At 38.2% G+C, this 24,757-nt stretch overlaps 1 protein-coding gene across 1 annotated transcript in view; it reads left to right on the top strand.

The window, feature by feature from the left end:
• Positions 1-4,563: 4,563 nt before the first annotated feature.
• The window catches only part of TRPC4 (transient receptor potential cation channel, subfamily C, member 4), a gene marked incomplete at its 5' end in the record, with an annotated part of 36,866 nt that continues 16,672 nt past the window's right edge, over positions 4,564-24,757 (top strand). Inside the window, 2 exons of the mRNA XM_010148785.1 lie at positions 4,564-4,900; positions 19,614-19,753. Of these exons, the coding sequence (XP_010147087.1) occupies positions 4,564-4,900; positions 19,614-19,753 (477 nt within the window). The remainder of the gene's footprint in view (positions 4,901-19,613; positions 19,754-24,757) is intronic.

Raw genomic sequence — 24,757 nt, forward strand, 5'->3', positions numbered from 1 at the left:
CTCAATGTCATCGTTGCAGTGAGGGTCCCAAACTGAACACAGGATTCAAGGTGCGGCCTCACCAGTGCCCAGTACAGGGGGTCAATCACTGCCCTGGTCCTGCTGGCTACACTGTTCCTGATGCAGGCCAAGATGCCATTGGCCTTCTTGGACACCTGGGCACACTGCTGGCTCATACGCAGCCGGCTGTCAACCAACACCCCCAGGTCCTTTTCCTCTGGGCATCTTTCCAGCCACTCTTCTTGATGCCTGTAGCATTGCAGGGGGTTGTTGTAACCCAACTTCAGGACCCGGCACTTGGCCTTCTTGAATGTCACAACAAGCTGGCACCAGCTAGTGTTCTCATGCTCTGATCCTGTCTGAGCTGGCTACTTCCCTTAATGACAAAGATGCAGACGGTGTTGGGGAAAAGTTGACCAGTGGTTTGGGTCCAGCAAGAATCATGATTATAATGATAGTCTGCCCAGTTGGCACTAGACTTAGGGTGAACATAAGCTTCACAGTAGTTGGCAGAGGAATGAGGGCTCCTGGCCTGGGGCAGAAAACAGACAGTATAACTATACCCAAAGGAGTCTAGAACATGGTCCCTAGCCTTTAGAAAGGAAAATGTAGTGCTTAACCAGTCAATAACATTGAAGCATTTAAAGTGCAATTAAGTGTTACTTGTCTTAATGAACCAGTCCTCACAGAGTAAGCGCCGAAATCGACAAATGTAATCTTTGGGGAAAGATATAGAAAAGAATAGGCAGTGATGTCTCTAGAGGGAGAAATAATCTACCAAATTTAGGAATCTATTTAATGAAGTTGAGACTTCGATCTGTCATTAGTGCCATGCAAATATACTTTTCACAACCAGTAGGTAGAGAATTTTGACATTTAAGTTTTAAGTTAAATGACTAGAAGAGCTTGGATTTTAATTTAATATCTGAGAAATATGTAAAATATGAAAAGTAAAATATTCTAGAGAAATAAAAATGATTTGGCTTAATTCTTGTTGCACTGAAGTACAGTCATTGGAAAACATGTGTGACAAAGTAACAGACCTCAGAGATAACATTTCCTACCAGCTTGGCTGTAGTGGCACTACAAACCAGTACAATGGAGAATCTGGTCATGATTTTATAGGAAGCATTGCTAAAAAACATTATGATAACCATTTCCTTTTACTTCCTTCCCCAAAAATGATCTTTAACATTCATCTATTGTATTCAATTCATCTATATTGTATGGAATTGTATCAGGGCTAGTTCTTTGTCTTTCAGTATACGCACTTGCCCACACATCAAAAAGGAAATCACTTGAAATCACTTACCCTTGACAGCTTTCATTTCCAGATGATGATTCATGTTCTTTTTCTATGTTACATATACTATACCACCTACTTATCTCAGAATTTAATTTGGACTTCAGATTTTGTTAGATTGCTTTGGAGTGTAAAAATGAATGCCCTTTTACCAGTGGAGGATGTTGTCTTTTGTGGGGTTTTTTTTGGGTTTTTTTTAATATCTTTATGCATTTCCTAATGCAATAAATTAAATACTTAGAGGTATTATTGTGCTTTACGCAAGAACTGACTTGACTTATGATGATATTTATAAAAACTATTATTTTAATAAAAATACTCTTTCTATAGAGACAAAATATAGTTAATAGTATCACTTGTGTTATTTCTTCATGATTTCCGTTGACTGAAGGATATGTATTATAGCAATCTAAAAATCAGATTTATTCAGAAATTAAAATTAAAATCTGGGCTATGTATATGCTTGGGTATCACTAGAATCAGGCTCTGCTATTATTTATACCCGATTATTTTTGCTGGCACTGTGAATAATTTCTGATTTTCACCAGTCTCGGGGAAGAGCCAATTCCTAGCATGACAACTAAGAGAATGAATACCAAAACATTTTCAGACGGGCAGACTCTTATGAAGGAGCTAAAGATGTGCAACCAGGAATAATCATTACAGCAAAATCCCTCACATAATTACAAACTGCTGGAAGCTATTGGAAGCCATTGTAATGTGAAAATATAAACTTGCTGATTGCTAATTATATGGAGACAATGTCAAAGTCAAATAAAATACAACGTAATACTGACAGTACAAAAGATACTTTGAATACTTCAGAATGTAATATTTCCAATTAAGGAAGAAAAAATACACTACGGTGAAAATATTTTGGCATAGGCAATGCAAAACTGGCAAATTAATGTCACAGAGTATTTCTGTTTCTGCTAGTCGTAAAATGTTTGTGTAAAATGCTTTTTTTAAAAAAAAAAGTTTAGCTCCCAGTTCATTAGAGGACTTATATGTCGACTTAGCTTTACTATGTGGTCATTGTAGATTCCATTGTGATCCCACCCACTTATACAGGGAGAGTTTTATGGCTTGCAGCATCTCTTTTTCCCATCCACTTCTAATAGAAAGTTTTATAATAGTTATATTATAAATCTCATTTAAGCAGAGAATTTTGCCATGAATAGGTTTGTTGGTTGGTTGTGGGTTTTTTGGGATTTTTTTGTTTTTCTGTAGAGAAGGGCTTTTTAGTGAGTCAATCAAATAGTCGAGTAATAAGCATTCAGGATCATAAATAAAATAAATTACTTACAGATAAACTTAATTAATCTGTACAACCATATGTGACCTATGAGTAATGTCTGAGACAGCCTATAGAGGTGACATTTACACTGTGATTCCCAGGAAGCCTTCCCCACCCACAGTTCCTTTATGCACTCAAATACTTATTACATGTGAAGTTAAGGTGCAGGTACACAATACCTTCCCCTCATTTCCTCTGGAGGAAACAGGTCCACAGGGCAAGAAGGGAGATGCAGTGTGCAGTAAGAAACTCCTCCTCTCAAGGCAGCTGAGAAACAAGACTGTAGAATCCACTACTGAGTATACTTCTCTTGCCATGAGGGTGCTGCAGCTGTTCCTCATTCAAGAACTTCTCTCGTTATTCAGCTAATATAATAAATAACGTAGTATCACTACCAAACGTTTCGTAGCATATGATGCAAATCTCTCAACCACAAAGATGGAGCAAGTAGCCAAATCTGTGAAAACTAATTTGGATATTTTTAATAATGTCTTACAACTCCTTGATAAATTAAGCAGAAAAGCATAGCTATAGATCTCCCTGTACTTATCTCAGCCCACAAACCTTTATTACTATAGAAGATCTCCCTGTCCTTATCTCAGCCCACAAACCTTTATTTTCTCTCCTCTCTCCAGCTGAGGAGAAGTGATAGAGCACCTTTGGTGGGTACCTGGTATCCAGACAGGGTCAACCCACCTCATCGTAAAACTGACAGTATAGATATTCTGCCAGTTCAAACATAAATATGATTCTCTCAGTCTTGGGCCCTTTGGATTCTATCCTCCCTCAGTTTCCAATTAAAAGCTGGGCTTTGTAGCAGGCCCAGCAAGTTCTGTACCTCAGAAAAAGAAAAACATTTCCCCCAAGAAGTAGTGAGTTCTGTCTGACATCTAGTATTCTTTTCAAAAGAGGAGGCAAGTTTTTGCCTTTGTAAGCTGTCAAGATTAGAGAACTAAAGGTTTGCTGTTTCAGATCCCTTGTTTGGTTTCTAAAACTCCACACAAAATACCCTGATGTTAGATTATCTTTGAAATGGATAGGATGGGGAGTGATATAGGGGCTTGCTGGGTACCTGTCATCTAGCCAAGCCCAACCCACCACAGTAATATAAGGAAAATGCTTCTTTTCTTTGTGGTGTGTTTTTCGTTTTTCCTTTTTTAACATAATGCAACAACTCGGTCCCTCTTTGATACATATGTTGCATCTATTCTGTATCTCTTATGTCAAGTCTACCATGCTGCTATTCTGTGTCCCCTTCATAAAAGAAAGCATTTGGGAAAAGAGTTATCAAATAAAAAATAAACTTAAAACTTCTTTGAAAAGCTATCTGAAAAATAGTAAATATTTACTTTTTCATTGGTTGTGGGTTTTTTTTTTTGGTGTTGGTTGGTTTGTGAAATCAATTTTAAAATTGTATTTTAAAAACTGAAATCACATCATGGAGAACAGACAGACCACAAAATATTCTACAGGATAGGAGTATTTCCTGACAAGGATTAATGAAGCACTGAGGAATGCTAGTGTTTAGTTTGTATTATGCAAGCATTATGTAATGTATGTGAAAGAGTATTGTCACCATAAAAGCATGTAAGACTCATTTTTAGAGAATTAGCAAGGAACATAGAATAATTTTTTCATGGCTGTGGAATTTTGTTCTGCTGCTTACAGATCTCAGACGTGCTTTTCATTTTCATAGTCAAATCCACCTCAAGTTCTGTGAATTCTCCACAAATGTTGCTGGTTGAATAGTGGAAGTATTTGTGAACTTGTTTCTCAGTTTGAAAACAGATTTTGAGGTACATGTGTTTTACAGACTGTGTACTCAACCAATGGGAAGTCAAGCTTTATTGGGAAAAGTGAATGTTGTTGGCTTTGTACTATACTTTTTTGCATTTCCACATGGCATGGAAATAACATTATAGAGGTACCAAGAACTAATCATTTTCCTTTCTTCTCTCTGTAGTTTGTTGCTCAGCCCAACTGCCAGCAGCTGCTTGCGTCCCGATGGTATGATGAGTTCCCTGGATGGAGGAGGCGACACTGGGCTGTGAAGATGTTGACATGTGTTGTGATAGGACTTCTATTCCCAGTCTTCTCTGTGTGCTACCTGATAGCTCCCAAAAGCCCACTGGGGCTGTTCATCAGAAAGCCATTTATCAAATTTATCTGCCATACTGCATCCTACTTGACTTTTCTGTTCCTGCTGTTGCTTGCCTCTCAACACATCGACAGGTCAGACTTGAGCATGCAGGGACCCCCACCAACCATCGTCGAGTGGATGATATTACCGTGGGTCCTGGGTAAATGTATTACTAAAGAAAATACAGTGAAAAGTGTGTTGACACTGTGGTTTTCCCAAGCATTCCTGAGGCCGAAAGATACAGTAGAGTTCTGTCATGAATGGTTGACCTACCAAAACAGGCAAATGGTCCATCTCCTCCAATACCTAGCAAGAGTAATAACTCGCAAAGAGTTTAAAAGTCCAGAGTGTTACCACCTAATATGTTACAGTGAGAGAAAACAAAAGATAGAAGGGGTTCTTTCCTGTGATTAAGCAGTGCCCTGAAACATACACATTGATATTCTTTTTACTATCTTTTTTTTTCCAGGACAGAAATTGTTCTGTTTCTTCTAAGTGCCCATTTTTTCTCTTTGTAAGTCTACTTATGAATAAGTAGACCTTTGCTCTTTGCCCCGGTAATTATTTTTCATGTATTAAAATGAGGCACAGTGTCATTTCTGGAGTGTCATCACTAATCTTAGTTACCTAAAGTATGATTCTTTCTGATATGACAGACCCACCTATTGCAAATAGTGCTGACCAGCATTTTCAAGTGAGTGTTTGCATTAAAATGCACATGCAGAGTATTTTTTTCTGTCCAAAGCCACTGATGAGAACTTGTCACTCAACTTCAAACAAAATACATCAGAAGGAATAAGAAAATTCCCTAGCATTTTTTAAAAAGGGGGTAGGGGGATGGGGAAGATTATCACCTTGTCTTGATAGTTTAAAATAAAAATTTCAGTCTGGGGTTACTGAAAGCCTACTATGTGTGTGCCATGTCAGCCTTAAATTTATTCCTGTGTGATTGATCAATCCTATTGGATTGGGCTATTCTAGGTTCTCCCTATGTTTGCATGTCTCCCCTGCTAGATGGTTTCTCTCCTGGTGTGCCATGGTCTCTCTTTGTTGCTTATCTTAGGAGCCAAGACAAGTTGGACCAGGTCAGGCTAAATATACTTGGTTGTGACTGAAATGAAATTGTAGAAGGAGGGACTTAGTAGTCTTAACTGCAAGAACTGAAGTTTATCTTCATTTAAGTGACCATCACATAGGCAAGTTCATGCAGAAAATTTTCTGAAATGTTTTGGTGGAGTTTTGATACTGTTACCTCTCTCAGAGCTTGCCATTTAAGATGCTGTTTCTCCTCACTTTCAGAATTTTTCCCAAACACTCATCTTTCTTTAGAGCAACCAAACTGACAAGGCTTTTGTCATAATTTATCATAGATAGTTAACAATGCAGTGTTGAATGTGTAATACTCTATTTGGCAGTGCCTGATAGTCCAGAGAAAAATGAGCCAGTGTCTTTTCTCTGTATGTTCCTCGGTATAGCATTGCAGGAAGGAGGAGGCAGGGCTACATCTGTCTTTCACTTAAGCAAACAAGCCTGCAAGACTGAAAATCCTGTGTACGTGTCAGGAACCTCTGAGAAGGACCTACCTTCCATAGATGAACTGCTTTCTGAGATAACTCCGTGATAGCACAGCGTAACACAGTCCTCACCACCAGCCTTCCCTGTAAGGTGTGTTGTTCTTCACTGGGTAAATATTGCTACTAACATTTTAAAAAGCCTGTATCTAGTATTGTTGCAAAGGAGTTAATCAGTCTGGCAGGCTGCTTAGAATGACATTTCCTATAGGGAAGTCAGACTAACTTCAGTGGGTGAGATTCACATTTAAATATATAAAAAAATAAATCCTCCAGTAAAATTTCTCAGTTTTGTATCATCAAGAAATAAGAAACCAATATAAAACTCATTAGTTTCATACATTACTTCCTCAGAAATAAATTCTACGATGCTGGGAAAGAGGAGAAGACTCTTCTCCACTTTCCCATGCCCAGAGGAGATAGTAGTAGTAACTATTTTGTCCAGCCTTCCAAAATAGCAGGTGGTCAGTGTCTGTCCCCCTTTCACAGTATCCTGAGGCTGAAGGATAATAAGAACAAATTAATAACTGATGCATAGACCTTGATACACCAAAGTCGCTTTTTTAATGAATCTATCTTTTTAAAGAAAGAAACTAGACCGCAGAGAAAAGGGCAGAATTTGAGAAGGGATAGGGATAGTTTCAGTTAAAGGCAGATCTAAAATTTTGATCACCAATTCCTCTCCCATAATAGTGCAGTGGGAAGAGGAATAACCTCCATTACCCTCAACCTCTGGCACTGTTGTTTTCTTAGGAAAGGCTTTAAGTAACTCATCATCCCAAAGCACTTGTTTGAAGAAGCCATTAACCTTGAGAATTATGACTATCAAGATGACTATCATTTCTAAAAGCAGCACTGATATTTGCAGTACAGGCTCATATGGTCAGATTATGCCAGTACTGCCTGTGCTGAATAAGCCCTTCCTCTGCAAGCAGTACAGGTCAAGTCAAGGGAACTGCTTGCATAAACAACATTCATGAGCATGAGTAAAGATCAATAGTCAGATACCATATGGTCAAATAGCTTGTGGTTAATATAAACTGTAATTTTCAGAGAAACTGTGCCTTCCAAAATCTCTGCATCTAAATCAGTGTGTTTTACATACTGATTTCTAGCAGTTTCTAACTAGTGATTTCCTGTAGGTCCAGTTTCTCATTTGCTGGGTTAAGCATTCAGACTTAGGTTGCTGCAGTGCCTTAGCCCACCCAAATAATAAGACCCCAGATTCACTCATCATAATCTCAGGCAATTCATTAAGTTTCCTCTGTCATTGAAGGAGATAGATACACATCTTCATAGGACACTTCAGCTCAGAGTGTGTGATGAACGTGTCTATTTCAGCTTTTTTGGGTTTTATAATTTTTTTTTAAAGGAATAAATCTCAGCCAAAACTTGCTGTTTTCATAATCACATATATGCAAACTGTGGGCTAGTCATCCTCTTTATTATGTCCTTATCAATAAGCTAAATTTAGTTTCCAGGTCAAAATTTAGTCTGTCATCTCATCTCTTCATACTACATAGTTAGGTAGAATCCTTAAAAAGAGTAAATGCAGCACTCTTGAATTACACAAGGGAGTCTAAATCTGAGGTACATAGATATATCTTTGCATTTTCTGGATGTAGACAAAAAATGTTGAAGACAGACAAAACTAATGTGACTCTTGGGTTATGGTTTTTCTCTGAAATTGGAAACATGACCAAGTAAACCCTTCTCCCAAAGTAAAGGTTATTCTGGAGCAGCTGCAGCATGTCAAAACTATTAAAATTTTAAACAATAGAACCCTTTGTTTGTCTCTGTCTTAATTCAAATAGTGCTGCATGTAATTTGAATTTTAATAGCTACCTCCCTTATAAAGAAGAGAGGAAGAGAAGCTCTACTTTCCAGGCTTCTCATCAACATGAATTTCAGTATACATATATTTCATAGAAATTTTCAAGAATTTTCAAGATTGTCCATAGTGATCTAAGCTCTCCAATGATCAAACAGCAATTAGCATTTGCCTACTACTATGTAATAGAAGGCTGAATGTGCATAATTAGCAAATATTAAAAGTGTCACTAGAGTAGGAGGCTCAGAAGAAAAGCTTGTATTGGGCTACATTTCCATGGAGACTATCAATTTTACATTTAAAAAGTCTCTTAAGGAAACTTCTGCATTAATATTGTCTTTTACGTGATTAAATGATTACACAAGATGTGTTACAAAATGTGAGGATTATGCGTGGAACAATAAGTCAGTATAACAAGGGTGATGTTATAACTTTAAGAAGTAGTTGGGGAAAAAACCTCTCAGTAGAAAAAGTCAGAATCTCCTGTCCTTAGATCTAAACATATAAGAAACAAGCTTTTGCTGATAAGGAAAATTAATTTAGCTGTTGATTCAGATCTCCCAAGCATACCAGATGCTTCACGCTACAGAAACACAGACCTGTTCCCTATACTTGAGGATCTGTCACCAGTAAAAATGTAGAGGAAAAACAAGAAACTCACCTTGTGAAAAAAAGTGAGGAAGAACAGTATTGTCCATCATCAAATTCCCCACCCAGTTGCTGAATGGCCTCTGAGCATGACTACAGTGATGCAAAAGGGAAATCAAATAAGACTCAGCTTCACCCTCTGTGTGCCTTGACTGCAGCTCATGTAAGGATCATATTGATCCCTGTGCATTCTCCGTACCTGTTCTGCTCTGAACGCTAGCTCCCAACCTAACAGTGACCGTGCTAAATGTTCTCAGACTGGGCATTAGGCTCACCAGGGAATGGTGCAAAATTCAGAGGAGAAAGCCAACAACCAGACAAACTTGGTGCTTGGTAGATGTGGTTAAAATGCTCCCTGCCAGTTTTTCAGGGTGGCTGCAGCAAAAGAACATATTTTAGGCAAATTTGTTTTCATGAGTTTTTTGCTCTTTTATGGACATCTTTAAACGTTCATCATAATTATGTTGTTCAGAATAGTGCCTGAAGCAGGAACGCAGCCTTACTGCATCTCTTTAACAATGTGTTCCCCATCCTATTGTATGATTTATACTACTGGGGTATGTTAATCTATAGAGAATGTGAATGTTGGGAACTGTGCGAACTGCAGATATTTGTGGTCAGAAAATTGCTGCTAAGATGTATGGGAGTGTACAGATTTGTCAGTACTTAGTACAATGTACATCCAAACTGATGGCACAGCAGGACACTTCAGATGAAGTGATCATAGAGATGGTGAGTACACTGTGCATCATCTTCTAAATTTGGTCAAGAAAGGGTTGTGTAAAAAATGAAACAGTACAAATTGGCGTGTTCCAGGGAGCAGTTAGAAAGGATAACATGAACAGCAAGATGAAACAGTACATAACCAGTAGTGACAGATAAAGTGCAGAAAAGGAAAATAATTCCAGACAAAGCTGGAACACAAATTAAGTCAGAAAGAAGGATAATGCACATAATGAACACTCAAGGCCTTTTAGTCCAAACTACTGCTCAACACAGACTATCTACAAAGATAGACCAGATTTCTCAGGTCCTTGTCCAGTCAAATCTCTACTTTCTCCAAGGTTGGATATTCCACCACGTCTCTTGCAACCTGTGACTGTGTCTAGCCACTAGTGAGCTTTTTTCCTGTTATCAGATGGAATATCCCCTGGCACAAAGGACAACCATTACCTCTTGTCCTTCCAATGTGCACCTCTAGGACAAGTCACCTCTAATTATTCATAAGTAGCAATTTCATTAGTGGATTACAGCAGTAATAAGATTAACATTTTCTATGCAGATAATTTTAGTTTATTGTTTGGTTGTTGGTGGTGTTGGCTGATATGTGTCTTTGTTTGTTTAAGACAATCTAGAATAGTGTTGCCATTTCCAAAACTGAGGCCAAAGAAAAATGCCTTATTTTGAGTATGATAAAAAAGTCAGGAGATTTTTCCTTTGGGAAAACACTTTCAATGGTGCCATGACTACCAGTTAAATATGGGTAGCCATGTGTATTTTTTTACTATTCTAGTAAAAATTTATCCTAAATTTGTGAAGCCTATGTAAATGTGTCTTCCATCTAAAATGGAGCTGACTGTGCTTTGGTTCCTGAATCCCATCCATAGTGTCAAAACATCCATAATCAGTGAATCCTAGTCACAGTGGCAGAGATAGATGTGATCTCTGGACAAGGATATCACTGCACTTAAAACCCAAGAACTTCAACTCCTTTTCCTAAGCATTCAGAATCAGCTGCAGTTTAAGCTAGATGGAGCAGTGCTCTGCCTAGCTTTAATGGCCTTTTGCAGTGTCTAGAGTACAAAAAATAAAGTGAGTTCTCCTCCTTAACGATTCTGTCTTAATGTTCATTTTACATACACTTTTATTAGCTGTGGAAAACTTCCCTCTCACAGGCAATGCCTTAGAGCTGCAAACAAGGGCTCTGCTTTTACAAGATGTATAGATTAATCACATATAGACAAGTATTCAGAGCAATCAGATGTTTTCTTATAATCACAATATTTTGGTGATAGAAGCAGGTTTTGGCAGGGTCCTGAGATACTCTGTGGACTTCAGTCATGTTTTCAATTGGGAACCATTGTGCTTGCTCATCTAGTATTCAAATATTTCACATTTTAATTTTAAAATCATATAGATTGAGGATAAAAAAAACCCCAGAAAAGTCCTGAAGTGTGTGTGCAAAGGCTTTGGTGCCTTTGCTTCCGAGTAGGGGCCGTTAGTAAGGAGGTTAAAGGCATCTGTTGTTTTTTTTTTGTCTTCTTTAATTCTTTCTCCTTAAGTTTCCCTTTCTCCCATTTTTAGTAGGAGGGGTGAATGTTTCACCCCCATACTGTTATTCCTGCCCTAGTACTCTCCTGGGACAGAGGTTCAGTCTTCCCTCAGGCTGAGAAAAGGTACATTTCCTGAATTTTAGCCATAAAGCTGCAGTGCCAAGCATTCATGCTACTTTGGGGGAACATAGTTTAAGGATTTCAGGAAAGGAAGATGTTGGACACTGAAACTCAGACTCGTGTAGACATCCAACTGAAGCCCTGAGAGTGATGAGAATGTCTAAGTGCTGGTGAGACACAATGTTTGAGACTCATTCCTTTTCCCAATTCCTGAAAAAAAGCTCTCTTAGTACTTAGCAGTCATAAGCTGTGGTCCTTAGCTAGTTGCTTGAAACTCATAGTGAGCATAAAATGTAATTTGTGACAAATTTAGGTCTCTTTCATGGTGAATTTTACTTTCAGTACTGTGTACTTAATTTAGACATTGAATCACAGAATATTTCAATGACTAAACCCCTTCATGAGACTGGGATTCCAAATTTAAAGTTTAGATCCTCAGTAAGGAGATGTTCAAATCCTTACATGCCCATTAATAGGAGAGAATGGGATGAGCAGTTTCCTACATCCCTAAATAACCACTTCTGGCCTTGCCTAGAGCCACACATATGATGCCCATCTGGTCTGTGCAGGACTCTGAGAGCTTTTGAGCAATGCTTATATGCCTTTCTGTGTTTCATAGGCAAGCTATACTTTCCGTTACTCTGCCTGCATCCCTTGTATCCTTATGTGGATCTAAGCCTTGTGAATACTTAAAAACTCTATTTCTTACTATTAACTACCTGATGAGAATATCTTCATTGTATTATTCTAGCACCACCGAGACAATGTAGCAAGTTCTGGCAAAGATAAGGAATATGCAGGTGTTTGGAGATACAACACTTCCATGAATATTAGATTGCAGTAGCATACACATTGGATACATACTGCTTTATAAATTAGGGCTGTCTATGATAATAGTTAGGATATAAGCCTAAATTTTTTGAAAGCGCAAAACTATTTTCTGTATTAAATCAGTTTTGATAAATACATGTGATAAACAGTTTCAATGAAGCCTTGGATATTAAAGGATAATGAATAAAACGGTATGCCCCACTCATCATGTAAATCTGTTGAGCTTATTAGAGATCTACATGCAGTAAAAGAGGGTATACCTTTTCTTTGAAGACATTTATAGACTCCTATGCAAAAGTACCTGAGAGAACAGGCCAATACTTTTGGCTGGCTAAACTTCTGACTGCAACATTATTGTAGAGCAGAGTTCTACAAAGCTCTATAAAAGCAGAAATGTGCAGAATTCTGTACTCTATCTCCATATTTAGGTACCTGTCCACAGTCCCTTCAAACTTAGGCATTTAGCATACTTGGTTGTTATGAATTAGGGGATTAAATCAAAGTTAAGAAGTGGGCACTCAGGTGTCTACAAAGAGTCATTGGTCTCATTTTGAAGTCTGATATACTCACAGAGAGGTTGTACCTGTGCTAAATACTCTACAGGAAACCTGTACCTTTTTTGGCAATGGATGGGGTGCACAGTTTAGATACACAGGGAATCTATGATGGCGCTAGACACTTCTGTTTAAGCACTTGATACATTCCAAAAATTCATTATCTTACATGTTCCTCTATATTATGACAACCACACCATCACTATCTATAGTCTACTGTTGTGGAAAGCTTAGGTACATGAACCTGAAATGGTTTGGATGAGCATCTTTGATTAATTGGAACTTTAGTAACCCCACTAGCCAACTCATATTGAATGTTACAGTCAATCCAGGGTTACAATTTATTTTTGCATAGACTCCAGGGCATGAAACATTTTCTCTTGTCTTATATTCCTATTCTTTACCGAAACCTGCTTTACAGAGAGGAAAAAAAAAAAAAAGAAACAGGGCCAATAATGTTAAGATAGATGTAATATGTTAAATCTCCTTTAATCTTCCACTGATAATGAGCTACAATTAATTTGCATTTCAGAACAATTTGCAAAGGAAATTCAAGTCTACTTAAAAAAATTAACTCTAATTACATATGTTTGCTTTTGACATTTCTAGGAGTACTGTGAAAGTCAGGCTTCTTGCTATTCAAGTTATGAAAGAAACTTCATGGTCGAAAGACACTGGCTACTGTCCCTTCTAAAGCAAATGAGTTAAGGAAATAACTATTCCGCTTATATGGATGCCTTACTGCGTAAATACTCATGCAACTGAACAATCTGATGTTACTGGAATAGGTGGTGAAACTAAGACATAAATATTTGCGGAGTTGTTCAATGCTGATTGTCCAAGCTGATTGCACCTGCTATTCCACAGTGGGTGACATACATATATGTAACACCATAATTCATAATGCCATGCCTAGACCAGATTAATTTGCAGCTGATCCCTGTTTCTTAGAAATTATACTTTTCCTTGAACACAAGAGTAAATGCACTGCCGGTACATAATCAGCACTAGATGCTCCTAGCTCTGATATAGTTCATCCAAAAAGCTTGAATGCTCCATAATCCTTGTATTGTTCATTACCTTTTCACTGCACTCCAGAGACATTATTAAACTCATCTTCACTGCTTCTGTGGGGGAAGGAATTAAATTCAACTGTACAGATAAGAAAGTGAACCCAAAGTGTGAATTGAGGTTAGATATTAAGTATTCCCAGTGTTGAGTTCTGTGTACAGATAATTTAAACCAGCAGCTCCCAGACTCAGTTTTCTGAGTTTAACTGTCCTGGGAAGAGAGCTGGGATATAAATGGTGCCTCTGGCCACGTCATTCCCCACTCTTTGCCTGACCTGACACTGGACCCAGACACTGCACGGTTGTTTCCCTCCCAAACACCCATTTTCTCCAGGGGAAAGCAGAAGGTATGGTTTTGGTTTTGTGCATGTTCCTTTGAAATAGCTGTATTCTGTTAACAAAATGTGCCCCAAAGATTGGGAGTCCCTGAATCTTGCCAGGATGCCTCTCTGTTCTTCATGTACCTTCAGCAGAGATCAGTTTATCAGCCCAGATGTAAAACTGAAGAGGTATTTCAGAACTTATCATTGCTCACTGAATTCCCTGGAATGACTTTCCTCTACTTCAGAGAGCTCTAAATCATTAACAGCTTGTCTCACTTCTTATATCGGTGAAAAACACTAGATTGCATAGTAGAGCAAAGTTGAGTTTGTCAGTTAAATGGTTTCACAGCCCAGTGAAAATATGTTCTCCAAGAAACATACTAAAAGGTTGTTGTTGAACTTGGCATGCAGAGATTGACCCTGAGGAACCTCTTGCTTCCCATCACTTAATGGTAAGGAACAAAAATAGCACAGAGCAACCAACCTTTTGTGGGAAAGGTAAGGACAAAATTAGCTGGGGATTCACAGATCTTTTAAAAATAAGAAATAGTTCAGGGTACTGTCTTTCATATCTTTGAAAAACCTTAATTTTATTATTTACAGTGAGACTTTAAGCATGATTATAAACTACAAAAGTTAGTGTTGTGGAGATGGCATAATATTTTTGTGAATTTGCACAGCTAATGGAAAATGTATTTGATTTTTGTAATTGCTCAGGATTCAGTAAGGAAGTTAGACAAGGTATATCTAGGATTTTTTGTCTTAGAACTTAATACATCTTTGAATGGATTTTATAAAGGAATTTGTTTGTTTGTTTGTTTTTGTTTATTTTGCATGGGCATGAGAGACATGTTCCTTAGGTGTAAAATCAGAGGAAGGTGTGAATTGATGATGAGATCACTCAGGATAGATCCAGAATTTTTACCGTCTGAAACTCATCTGCCAGCCTGCACAAAATCTTATTATGTCTAACCCAAGTCTTTATCCAAAGGGACAGAGAACATTCATAATAGTATTGAGCTGTTGCCATGCTTAAAGTTTCAAGGTGTGAGTGTGCAAACTGAGTCTTACATTATGAACAGAAAAGTAAGTTCATATTTTTAAAAAGGTATTTGTGTCTAATGTCCAAAGATTTCAAAACTGGAAATATAGCTTCGAAATCTGTCTATAGATAAATGTGTAAAATAAAAGCTAGTCTTATTAGTGTTTATGTATTAATGTATCTACATATACAAAAATCTGCAGATTTAGCATACGTATTATGTGGTAGCCATTACTCAGTCAATATGTAGTGTTTATTTCAGAAGAGAGAACTTCTTTCATTAATGTTCAGAAAAGTTTATTGCAGACAGAAAATACATTTAGCACACAAATTCTGTTGTTTTTTCCATATTTATTTCACCTGATCTATTTTAGCTTCTTTCTTGCCTCAGGCAAACTGGGCTTCAGTCAAATGGTTGCACTGATCAGTTTGCATATATAATACTTCACAGTGCTATGCAAAACCTCTCCATAGTCTCTGTCATTCCTAGGGCCTCATGGGGTCTGTGAGATTCTTGACCTGAATTTATGTCTATTTTCTCCCATTAAAACCACAGGGTGTTTAATGAAATTTGTTTCTATCACCTCAGCCTGTTTCAAACTATCCATGCTGTTACTTCTCTTTTACTGCTCTAGTATCTAGTTATAAACAATGCAACAAATGCTTGAAGTCTCGCCTTCAACTTTTCAATTATAAGTCCTTGATTAATGAGGTGGAAGAGCTGCATAATGTTGATAATTTCCTTTCAAGTGGCAATAAATGATAAAAGCATGTTGATGGGGAACGGATGGGTGAGGGTATAAGAGGCAGGTGTGAGATCTAGCTGGTGTGAAGAGATAGGAAGGACACAGTTGGAGCAAAGAGACCACCACAATATAGCAAAGATTATCCATCTAAAACTGTGAAATCTGCTCTGGGTGGAATTATTTCAGATAAATAGAGGCACCTGGAAGTTAGACATCTGTTTTAATTCAGCCTTATTCTCCATGGCTCCCTTTTCAGTCAATGTGAAGATTGAGCCACCTGCAGGTGACAGGATTAAAGCCTTGGAAATGCTTGTTTCCTCCCAGGGAAGTAGAAAGAGCTTTGGCCAATGAACTTGTCCCCAGCCTGAGTATCTGAAGGCTCTTGCTTTTATATCTACTCCTTGTATTTGACTGGTTGCTCTTAGCAGTTTTTCCCCAGTATCTATGTACAGTCTGGTGATGTTCACTCTTCTTTGTTCAGATGTCATCTCTCTTGGTGCTGAACACATAGCTCTGACATGAGCTCTGTCACCATGTGATAACAGTGCTTTGGCACATTAATAACTAGACAATACCTGGGCTCTAGATCTCTTTCCTATCAGTAACAAAGCACCCATAAGACAGGCTTGTCACTGCATGTCTTCTATCATGTCAGATTGTATATTGGAATTGTCCAAAAGACTCCTTAGATAATAAAGTCAGGTTGTGTCCAGTCTTCTAAATAGAAAAGGTAAGTGTGTGCCCTAAACTCTGGAGGTATTTTCTTCTTTTAAAAAATACATAAATTTTCCTAGCCTTTTCCTGATTCTCCCAATGAATATAACAGAACAAAATTGTCATATTATATTAGACCCTGTGAAGATAAGTGCTGACTGACTTCTCCTCCCCGACCCTTCCTTCTTGCAAAAAAATATAGTTATGATCCTCAGCAAGATTTCAAGACCACTGGCTACATGAACATAAATTAACCCTAAAAAGCACAACTTGGAATCCCTGAGGTTCATTGCTCAGAGTATCTCCATCATCTAGGCCTTAAGGAGTCTTCCACTTTACAGAAAGGCTTCAGGATTTCCGAGGGTTCTTTTCTACGACAAGCCTTCAGGCACACCTGGGAGAATTTAGAGAACTCCAGAGTTTCCAGTTCTTCCACCATTCATTGTTATAATTGAGCACCCCTCAGGATAACTAGCCATAGAGACTTTGTACTTCCAAAGACTCTGATCACAGCTTTCATAGTGATATTGCCCTGGAGTTTTGGATTTTGGCAATCGACTTTAGGATTTTGTACCTTCAAAGATTTTTCCTTCAAAAAGACTTGTCTGGGAAGCTCTACTCTGCATGCATGGATTGTGTCTGTCAAAAACATAGCATCCATCAGTCAGCCTTGCTTCAAATCCCATACGAGCTCAGTAACTGTATATATGGAATTTTGTACTTAGATGCTTTGTCTGGCAAAGACTAAACTATCATATCTCCAGTACAACCAGCAAAAATGTACGATGTCCAGTTTTCCATAATCATTTGTTTGAAAAAAACAGGCCCTGCATCAGGGTGAACATAAGAGTTATCTTGAACCAAGAAAAAAATTTAGAACTACCACAATGTCAAAGTATACTCAAACTTTCAGCTGCCTAACAACTTCACCATTACTGGTAGTTTGGATTAGTTGTATTTCTAATTCAAAATGACCCTATATACAATAGACATATTCTTCCACTGTTCTATAGTAGGTCAGTAATTCTCTCTATTAGTGTCAACTTTACACTTTTGTTTTCTGATAAGCTTGGAAGAACAGTCTGGGGTTTCACTTACAAAACAGATCAAATCCAGGAGCATTAGTCAGCATTTCTTTTACAATCTGTACATAGTTCTATTATATTTTAGGCAGCGCTATTGAAGCATATGATGCTGAGCAACAGTCTTACAGAGAACAGCCTTGTTTCATTTGTGTCCGTTCATGTCTTTGGCTGGTTGTGAATCATGGAATATCTCAGCAGTAGACATTAATGAATCTACACCCTCTCTCTTAAAAATTCATATTACTAATCATCCTGACCTATTTCTGCTCTGTTTGAAAGCATATTTTAAAGAGAATGCTTAACTGGCATGAATTACACAAAAGTTTACTTAATTCTATGAATCCTTACTGATTTCTGTAAAGCCTTTTTATTTTCTATCAATGCAACTGTCTACTTTCTGTGCCAAAGCAGTCTTCCCAGTGTTAAGATCCTGGGGCTACATCTGTATTACTAAATAAAAAAAGACCAAGGAACTGTTCTCTAACACTGAGGCTTAGGGGCCATATCTGTATTACACAGCTTTTGGCTCCAGGTCTCCTCTGAGCCTGGAGCCAGGTCTCCTCAGGCTCCTGAAGCACAATAGTTATTTTTATGTGCCATTCTGCTACTGGAGCAGGGCTAATTCAGAGCAGTGTCTGAAATTTGAGGGTTATATTGCAGCCCACAACACAGCTGCTCGTATGACCTGATGAAGTTTAATATGTTATGCTTAAAAGGTAGTGGAAGAGGAAGCAGGGATATTTGAAAGTACATTTACTGTATGTTGAAGGTTGGAGAGGACTGTGGAGGGAAGGGGTGCAGACCTGCTGTTCATCATGTTCATACTGTGTGTCAGGTGTGACCAGCTCTTTGAAAAGTAAATGGTTTTCATGGCATTTAGAACCTGCCAGGTAGCCCTGTGAAGGTGTGATGGCACTTAGAATCATAGAATCACGTAGGTTCGAAAAGACCTTTAAGATGATTGAGTCCAACCATTAACCTAACGCTGCCAATGCCACCACTAAACCATGTCCCTAAGCACCAGATCTAAATGTATCCATCTAAATGTTGGCCTCTACAAAATTGTTCAAGATTTTCTAAAGGAACATGTAATAAGCAGGTGGAGGAAAGCCATGTTGAATTAACTGTATCTCAACATCCATATGTGAGAGACTGGTCTATTTTGTAGTGAATTTTATCCCTTTAATGAGCTCAAAAGTAATAAATTCCTGTAAGAAATTAATGAATTGTGAAAAATTAAAAGCTCTGTTGGTATTGTTATTAAAAAAACTTCTGTAGATTATAATACGAAATATGTATCGAAATGTTCCATGTTGGTCTGTCATACTATATTATACAATAATGGCGAGTAGCTTCTTTGGAGAAGTTTTAATATTTGTTGCACTAGCGTCCACACAGTTGTCTCTGGAGCTGTTGAACCAAGTTCATGTCAGACAACTTGCAAAATTTCCCATTGGGATTGAATATTCCTGTACCACTTTGTGTCCAGTGCAATGTGTGCTCTGCACACCTGAACACAGATTCTATTCCTTCATGTCCCAAAGACAGGAATCAACAAAGAATATTCTGCTGGAGACACTACTCTTTCCTAGGAACAAGGGACACTTCAGTTCAGCACTCACAACAATAGAAATTATCCTCCTTATTGTGTGGGTTCCAACTGAAATAAATTAATGTGCTGGATTGACTCCCACAGACATAAATTTTCCAGTTTGGATTATATTGCAGCAGATACCAAAGACATACTTGGCAGTGGTGACTGGTTTTAAGAGCCTTTTTACACTTATTAGGATACGATGGGAAATGAGATTGAAGAAAGACAAAGAAATTGCCCTTGTATAAGCAGATGATTTTTTTGTTTGTTTGTTTTGCCTGACAAAGTAATTCTGGAAACATTAATGGGAAGACAAAATTTCACCTAACTAGATGTGCAATTTGGAGCATTTATCCCCCTTCCTTTTGTAATTAATGTAAGGACAATCAATCCATTGTGAGATAAGTGTCTATAATAGTCACAGCTTTTTTATTTAATATTCATGCTTAATGAATTATGTTCTATTTACAGGTTTTATCTGGGGTGAAATTAAACAGATGTGGGATGGTGGACTACAGGACTACATTCATGACTGGTGGAACCTCATGGATTTTGTAATGAACTCCTTGTACTTAGCAACAATATCTTTGAAAATTGTTGCATTTTCAAAGGTAAACTTTTTTTAAAAATCAGCAAAATATTTAAGATAAACTAGGCTTCTTCAAACTTTCTTTTGTATTTGGAGATTCTCAGGCTTAGCAATGCGAGAGATGTGTCATGGGCTCTTTCAATCTTCTGCAGCTATGACAAGAAGCTAGACCATGATAAGAGGTCACCTTCACCATCACAAAACATTGTGATTTATACTTTTTTCCTTCTTGGCTGAGAGAATCTTTTGTTATTTGATTCTGAACAAACATACTGTCATTTTTTTGGAAAAGGAAAATCACTGCTAATATTTAATAATTTTTGCACAAAAATATGTTTTCTGTTACTCTTTGTCTATTTTTCTGTAAGAAATTATTGCCTCTAAGACAATTTTATGCACCATGCAAAACTTCTGGACAAGTCTACTAGAAAAATATTTACTCAAAATTAGAGGGGGAAAAAAAAAGCTAAAGAGCAAAGTTTTAATTTATTTTCAAAATTTATTATAAGTACAACATGAAGGGGGTAAAATGGTCCCTTGAGGCTGCATATGTTCCTCTTCTCATCCTTTTCATGGACATTTTATAAGTAAAATATCTTCCAGCAAACCAGCCCTTCTTCCCAAAACCATAGAACATGTTGGATTTTGTATGTATTCAACATGAATCCATAATATGATAGAAGTGCCTCATAAAATGAAATATTTTCATTAAAAAAAGTTCTCAAACACAAGAAGACCACATCTGAATGGAAATGAATGAATTTTTTAGCATCTGTCATGGAGCTCTTATCACATTCAAGTAAAGAAGATAAGCCCGTTTTTACTGGCCACTCTGATCAGCATTTTATTTTAGCTGTTTCAAGTTCCCTGCCACCAGCTACCCTGTGCACATAGAAGGAGAGTCCCTCCTCTGCCAAGATCCTTTAGGCTGGGAACAGAAGACAACTGTCAAGTAGCTGGTTACAGCTCCCTATCCTCAAACAGCAGCTGTTCCTGCTGTAGCCCTGCCATAAGTATAGAGGAACACAAGAACCTCTGATTTATATCATCTTGTGTCTATTCACAAGGGTCCACGTGTCAGACGATCAGGAGCAGGGAGGAGCAAAGACCTGTGGTCTGCTGACACATCAGCCTCCTCCTGTGACAAAAGGTTTCTGGCATGCCGACTCTGGCTGCAAACCTTTGGAATTCTTCTCAGAGAAAAATCTGGGGCTGTTGCCTAAGAGACCAAGATGCTTGAAAGTGTGAGAAGAACTGTCATTAAAAGCTGATGAAATGTCTTCTTACATACAAGGATGCCTTGTCATAAGTTGACTGGAAAATAAATAGCCATTTCACTGTCCGTGAAACAAAGTGAGCAGTTCACTGAAAATGAATGTTTACAAGCATTGGAGATGGCCAGTTATTCACTAATATTAATTCCAATATTCTAATATTAATTAGAAGACTTTATAATCCTTTCATTCCCCAGGCAGCTTCTGCTTACAGTAATCAGACTCCAAGGTGACAGTACCTGAGATAATGTGCATCCATTACTCTCCAAATTAGTTCTTGCATGTCAGTCATTATGAACACTGCATAAAGCACTATCTTTGGTTCTACAGCTACTGGTTTTTTTTTACTGCATGTGCAATGTTGCACCCAAATACCTTTCATTCCTTAAAAAAGCCTCAGTTGTGGTAAACAGTCGAAACACATAATGATATAATGAACAGAGTAATGCAAGTGTAACTTAATACACAGGCACACTTCCTTCAAATACCTAGAGTTCCCCACCTCTTTGGCAGATGAGATTGAGAGGTTGCCAAATGTAACCAGTACATTTTGATGTAAAGCTTTTATTTCCATTTCTGAAAACTTACAAAGTAGGTTTTTCTAAAATACAGATTTTCTGTATTTATTTAATCATATCTATAGCCCAGCTTTCTTAGATGTATTTTACCTTCCATGAATCAGCTCAAGCCACCTAAGAAAACATTTTAACTCCACTCCCTTGAATAAAATTATGTGCCCTCATACTAGTCTCCTGTAGTGATAAATGTTCTCAGAGAAAAAGAAGTGGGGTTTGCCCATTTGAGGGTCTCTGACTGACACAGTAGTGTAGCAGATGGATATTATTTACAGCAGCTGATGGGATAGTGTAAAATACACCAGAGTGTCATTTCAGGATGAGAGAACTTTTAAGATAACTCGAAGATATCTGTTTCATTGCCAGTATTAAAATAAAGTGAGTACTTCTCATATTTTTCAAAGGAGTATGCTTTTTGTCGCTGATTGTATATCAACATGTGAGGTCTTTTTAAACTATACAGTATATCCAGTGAAAATACTCTCTCCCTGATAAATAATGTGATTATAAATAGTGCATTGTCAGATGTTTTATTAGTGACTGCTTTGAAGCAACACATCTGTTTTGAGGGAGGGTTATAAATATAAATAGAAGTTGTCATTCTCTAAGAAAAATGGTTCTTTCTATGTTTTTGGAAGATAATTTATTTTGTGCTGATGTGTAAAGTTAGGTGCAATGCAAAGTTATGTACTGACCCTGCTTCCTTTATCTTAAATGTTTGTTAAATCTGAGCACTGGATCTCGTGCTTCTTGTTTCCAAGTCTGCTAGAGATTGCATGCAAGTTCACATTACTGATTATGTGTCTTAGCCACTGGCATGAAAATCTACTAGGTAAACAGGTTCCTTTTCAAGGCAAGAGCTCTGAAAAGTAGCTAAAATTACATTATTGTCTCCATATTTACTGGCCTAATGATCACTGTGTCAGATCTGCTCTGTTTAGTAGTGATATGCTTGCATTGTAAAATGGTTTTCATTGATGGTTCACCAGATTCATGTACTGAATGTCCATTTACATAGCAGTATTAGCCCCCTTTCCCCCTGAATAACTATAGACTCAATTCCTCAATGTAGTCACCGTATTAAAGCTCTTTCTAGGCTGCTTTCCCCAGTCTTCCTACTCCTGCTCTGAAATTCAGCATAATGAATGCAAAGATTGGGATATACATTTTAAAATAAGAAGAGTTCACATTTGCATATGACCTTTCAGAAAAGAATTTAAAGTTCTTCTTTTGAAGTGGATATTATTTAACCTTTCCTTGTATTATCAGAAACAAGGGGGTCACATTTGGCCAAGATCCTTCAGCTCATTAAGCATTCAGGTAGCCTCATCTATATGTCTATTTGAACTCTATTGGTGATTTCTTGAGATCTACAGTTCATGACTTTTGTCCTCATGGGCCAACTGTGATTGCTCAGCTTTTTTCTCACAAATAGTTCTGACATTAGATTTGCAATTGAATCCCTTTAAGTAATGATTGAAAATGATTATCTTGTATTACCTCGGTGACATTGCACAATCATCATATATTTTACTTGAAACTCTATTGTTTGTATGCTGCCCAATCTGTTTTCTGTTGTTCTTAATTTTCCATTGGTGGTTGAAATGTAAGGCTGAGCAATTCATAACTCTTCAATGGACTAATATTCTTCAGTTTTGCAGTTCTCAGCCCCAAACCCAAAAGATTGTCATATGCTATGGCTGCTTGATTATAAGTAAAACTTTGCCAGGGATTGCTGTCAGGCAGTGGGGCATTCTTGCCTGCCCTACCAGTTGTTAGAGCAAGCCTGTCATGGTGGGGTCCTGTGCCAACAAGCACGGTCCAAAACTGTGCCCAGTTCCCATCTGCAATTTGAATCATAGAATCACAGAATTATGGAACGGTTTGGCTTAGAAAGGACCTTTAAAGGCCATCTAGTCCAACCCCCCCTGCCATGGGCAGGGACATCTTCCAGTAGATCAGGTTGCTCAGAGCTCTGTCCAACCGGACCATGAATGTTTCCAGGGATGTGGCATCTACCATCTCTCTGGGAAACTTGTTTCAATGTTTCACCACACTCATTGTACAAAATTTCTTCCCTATATCTAGTCCAAATGTACCTTATTTAAGTTTAAATGTTACCCCTTGTCCTATTGCAACAAGCCCTGCTAAAGTGTTTGTCTCCATCTTTCTTATAAGCTCCCTTTAAGTATTGAAAAGGTGCAATAAGGTCTCCCTGGAGCCTTCTCCAGGCTGAACAACCCCAACTCTCTCAGCCTTTCCTCACAGGAGAGGTGTTCCATCATTGTGATCATTTTCATAGCCCTCCTCAGGACCCATTCCAACATGTCCCTGTCCTTCCTGTGCTGAGGGCCCCAGAGCTGGACGCAGTACTCCAGGTGGCATCTGGCCAAAGCAGAGTAGAGGGACAGAATCAACCCCTCAACCTGCTGCTCATACATCTTGATACAGCCCAGGATACAGTTGGCTTTCTGGTCTACAAGTGTATACTGCCAGCTCATGTCCATATTTTCATCCATCATTACCCCCAAGTCCCTCTCTATATGGCTGCTCTCAGTCCCTTCATCTCCCAGCCTGTATTGATACATGGGGGTTACCCCAACCCAGGTGCAGGACCTTGCATTTGGCCTTGTTAGACCTCATGATGTTCACACAGGCCCATTTCTGAAGCTTGTCCAGGTCCCTCTGGATGGCATCCCGTCCCTCAGGCATGTCAACCTCACCACTCAGCTTGGTGTCACCTGCAAACTTGCTGAGGGTGCACTCAATCCCACTGTCTATGTCATTGATACAGATGTTAAACAGTGCTGGTCTCAGTACAGACCTCTGAGGGATACCACTCCACAGTGATGTCCATCTGGACATCGAGCCATTGACCACTACCTCTGGATGCGACCATCCAACCAATTCTTCATCCACTAAACAGTCTACCTATCAAATTTATATCTTCATCGAACTGCCATGACTTTTCAAATATCATGGAGAGTGGCAACTACATCAGCCAATTCTTTCAGGACTCTGGGATGCATCTTGTTGGGACCCATAAACTTATGTGCAGGAGGTCTTGAACCACCTTGAGAACAGTCTCCTTTAGAGGTCGAGTGTGGTGTAGAAATGCTGTGATGCCTGGCAGTGTTGTGTCATATGGCCCCAGTGATATGAAGAGTCCCTTTCCCT

The sequence above is a fragment of the Eurypyga helias genome, unplaced genomic scaffold, assembly GCF_000690775.1.
Source record: "Eurypyga helias isolate BGI_N326 unplaced genomic scaffold, ASM69077v1 scaffold383, whole genome shotgun sequence".
NCBI classification, from domain to species: Eukaryota; Metazoa; Chordata; class Aves; order Eurypygiformes; family Eurypygidae; genus Eurypyga; species Eurypyga helias.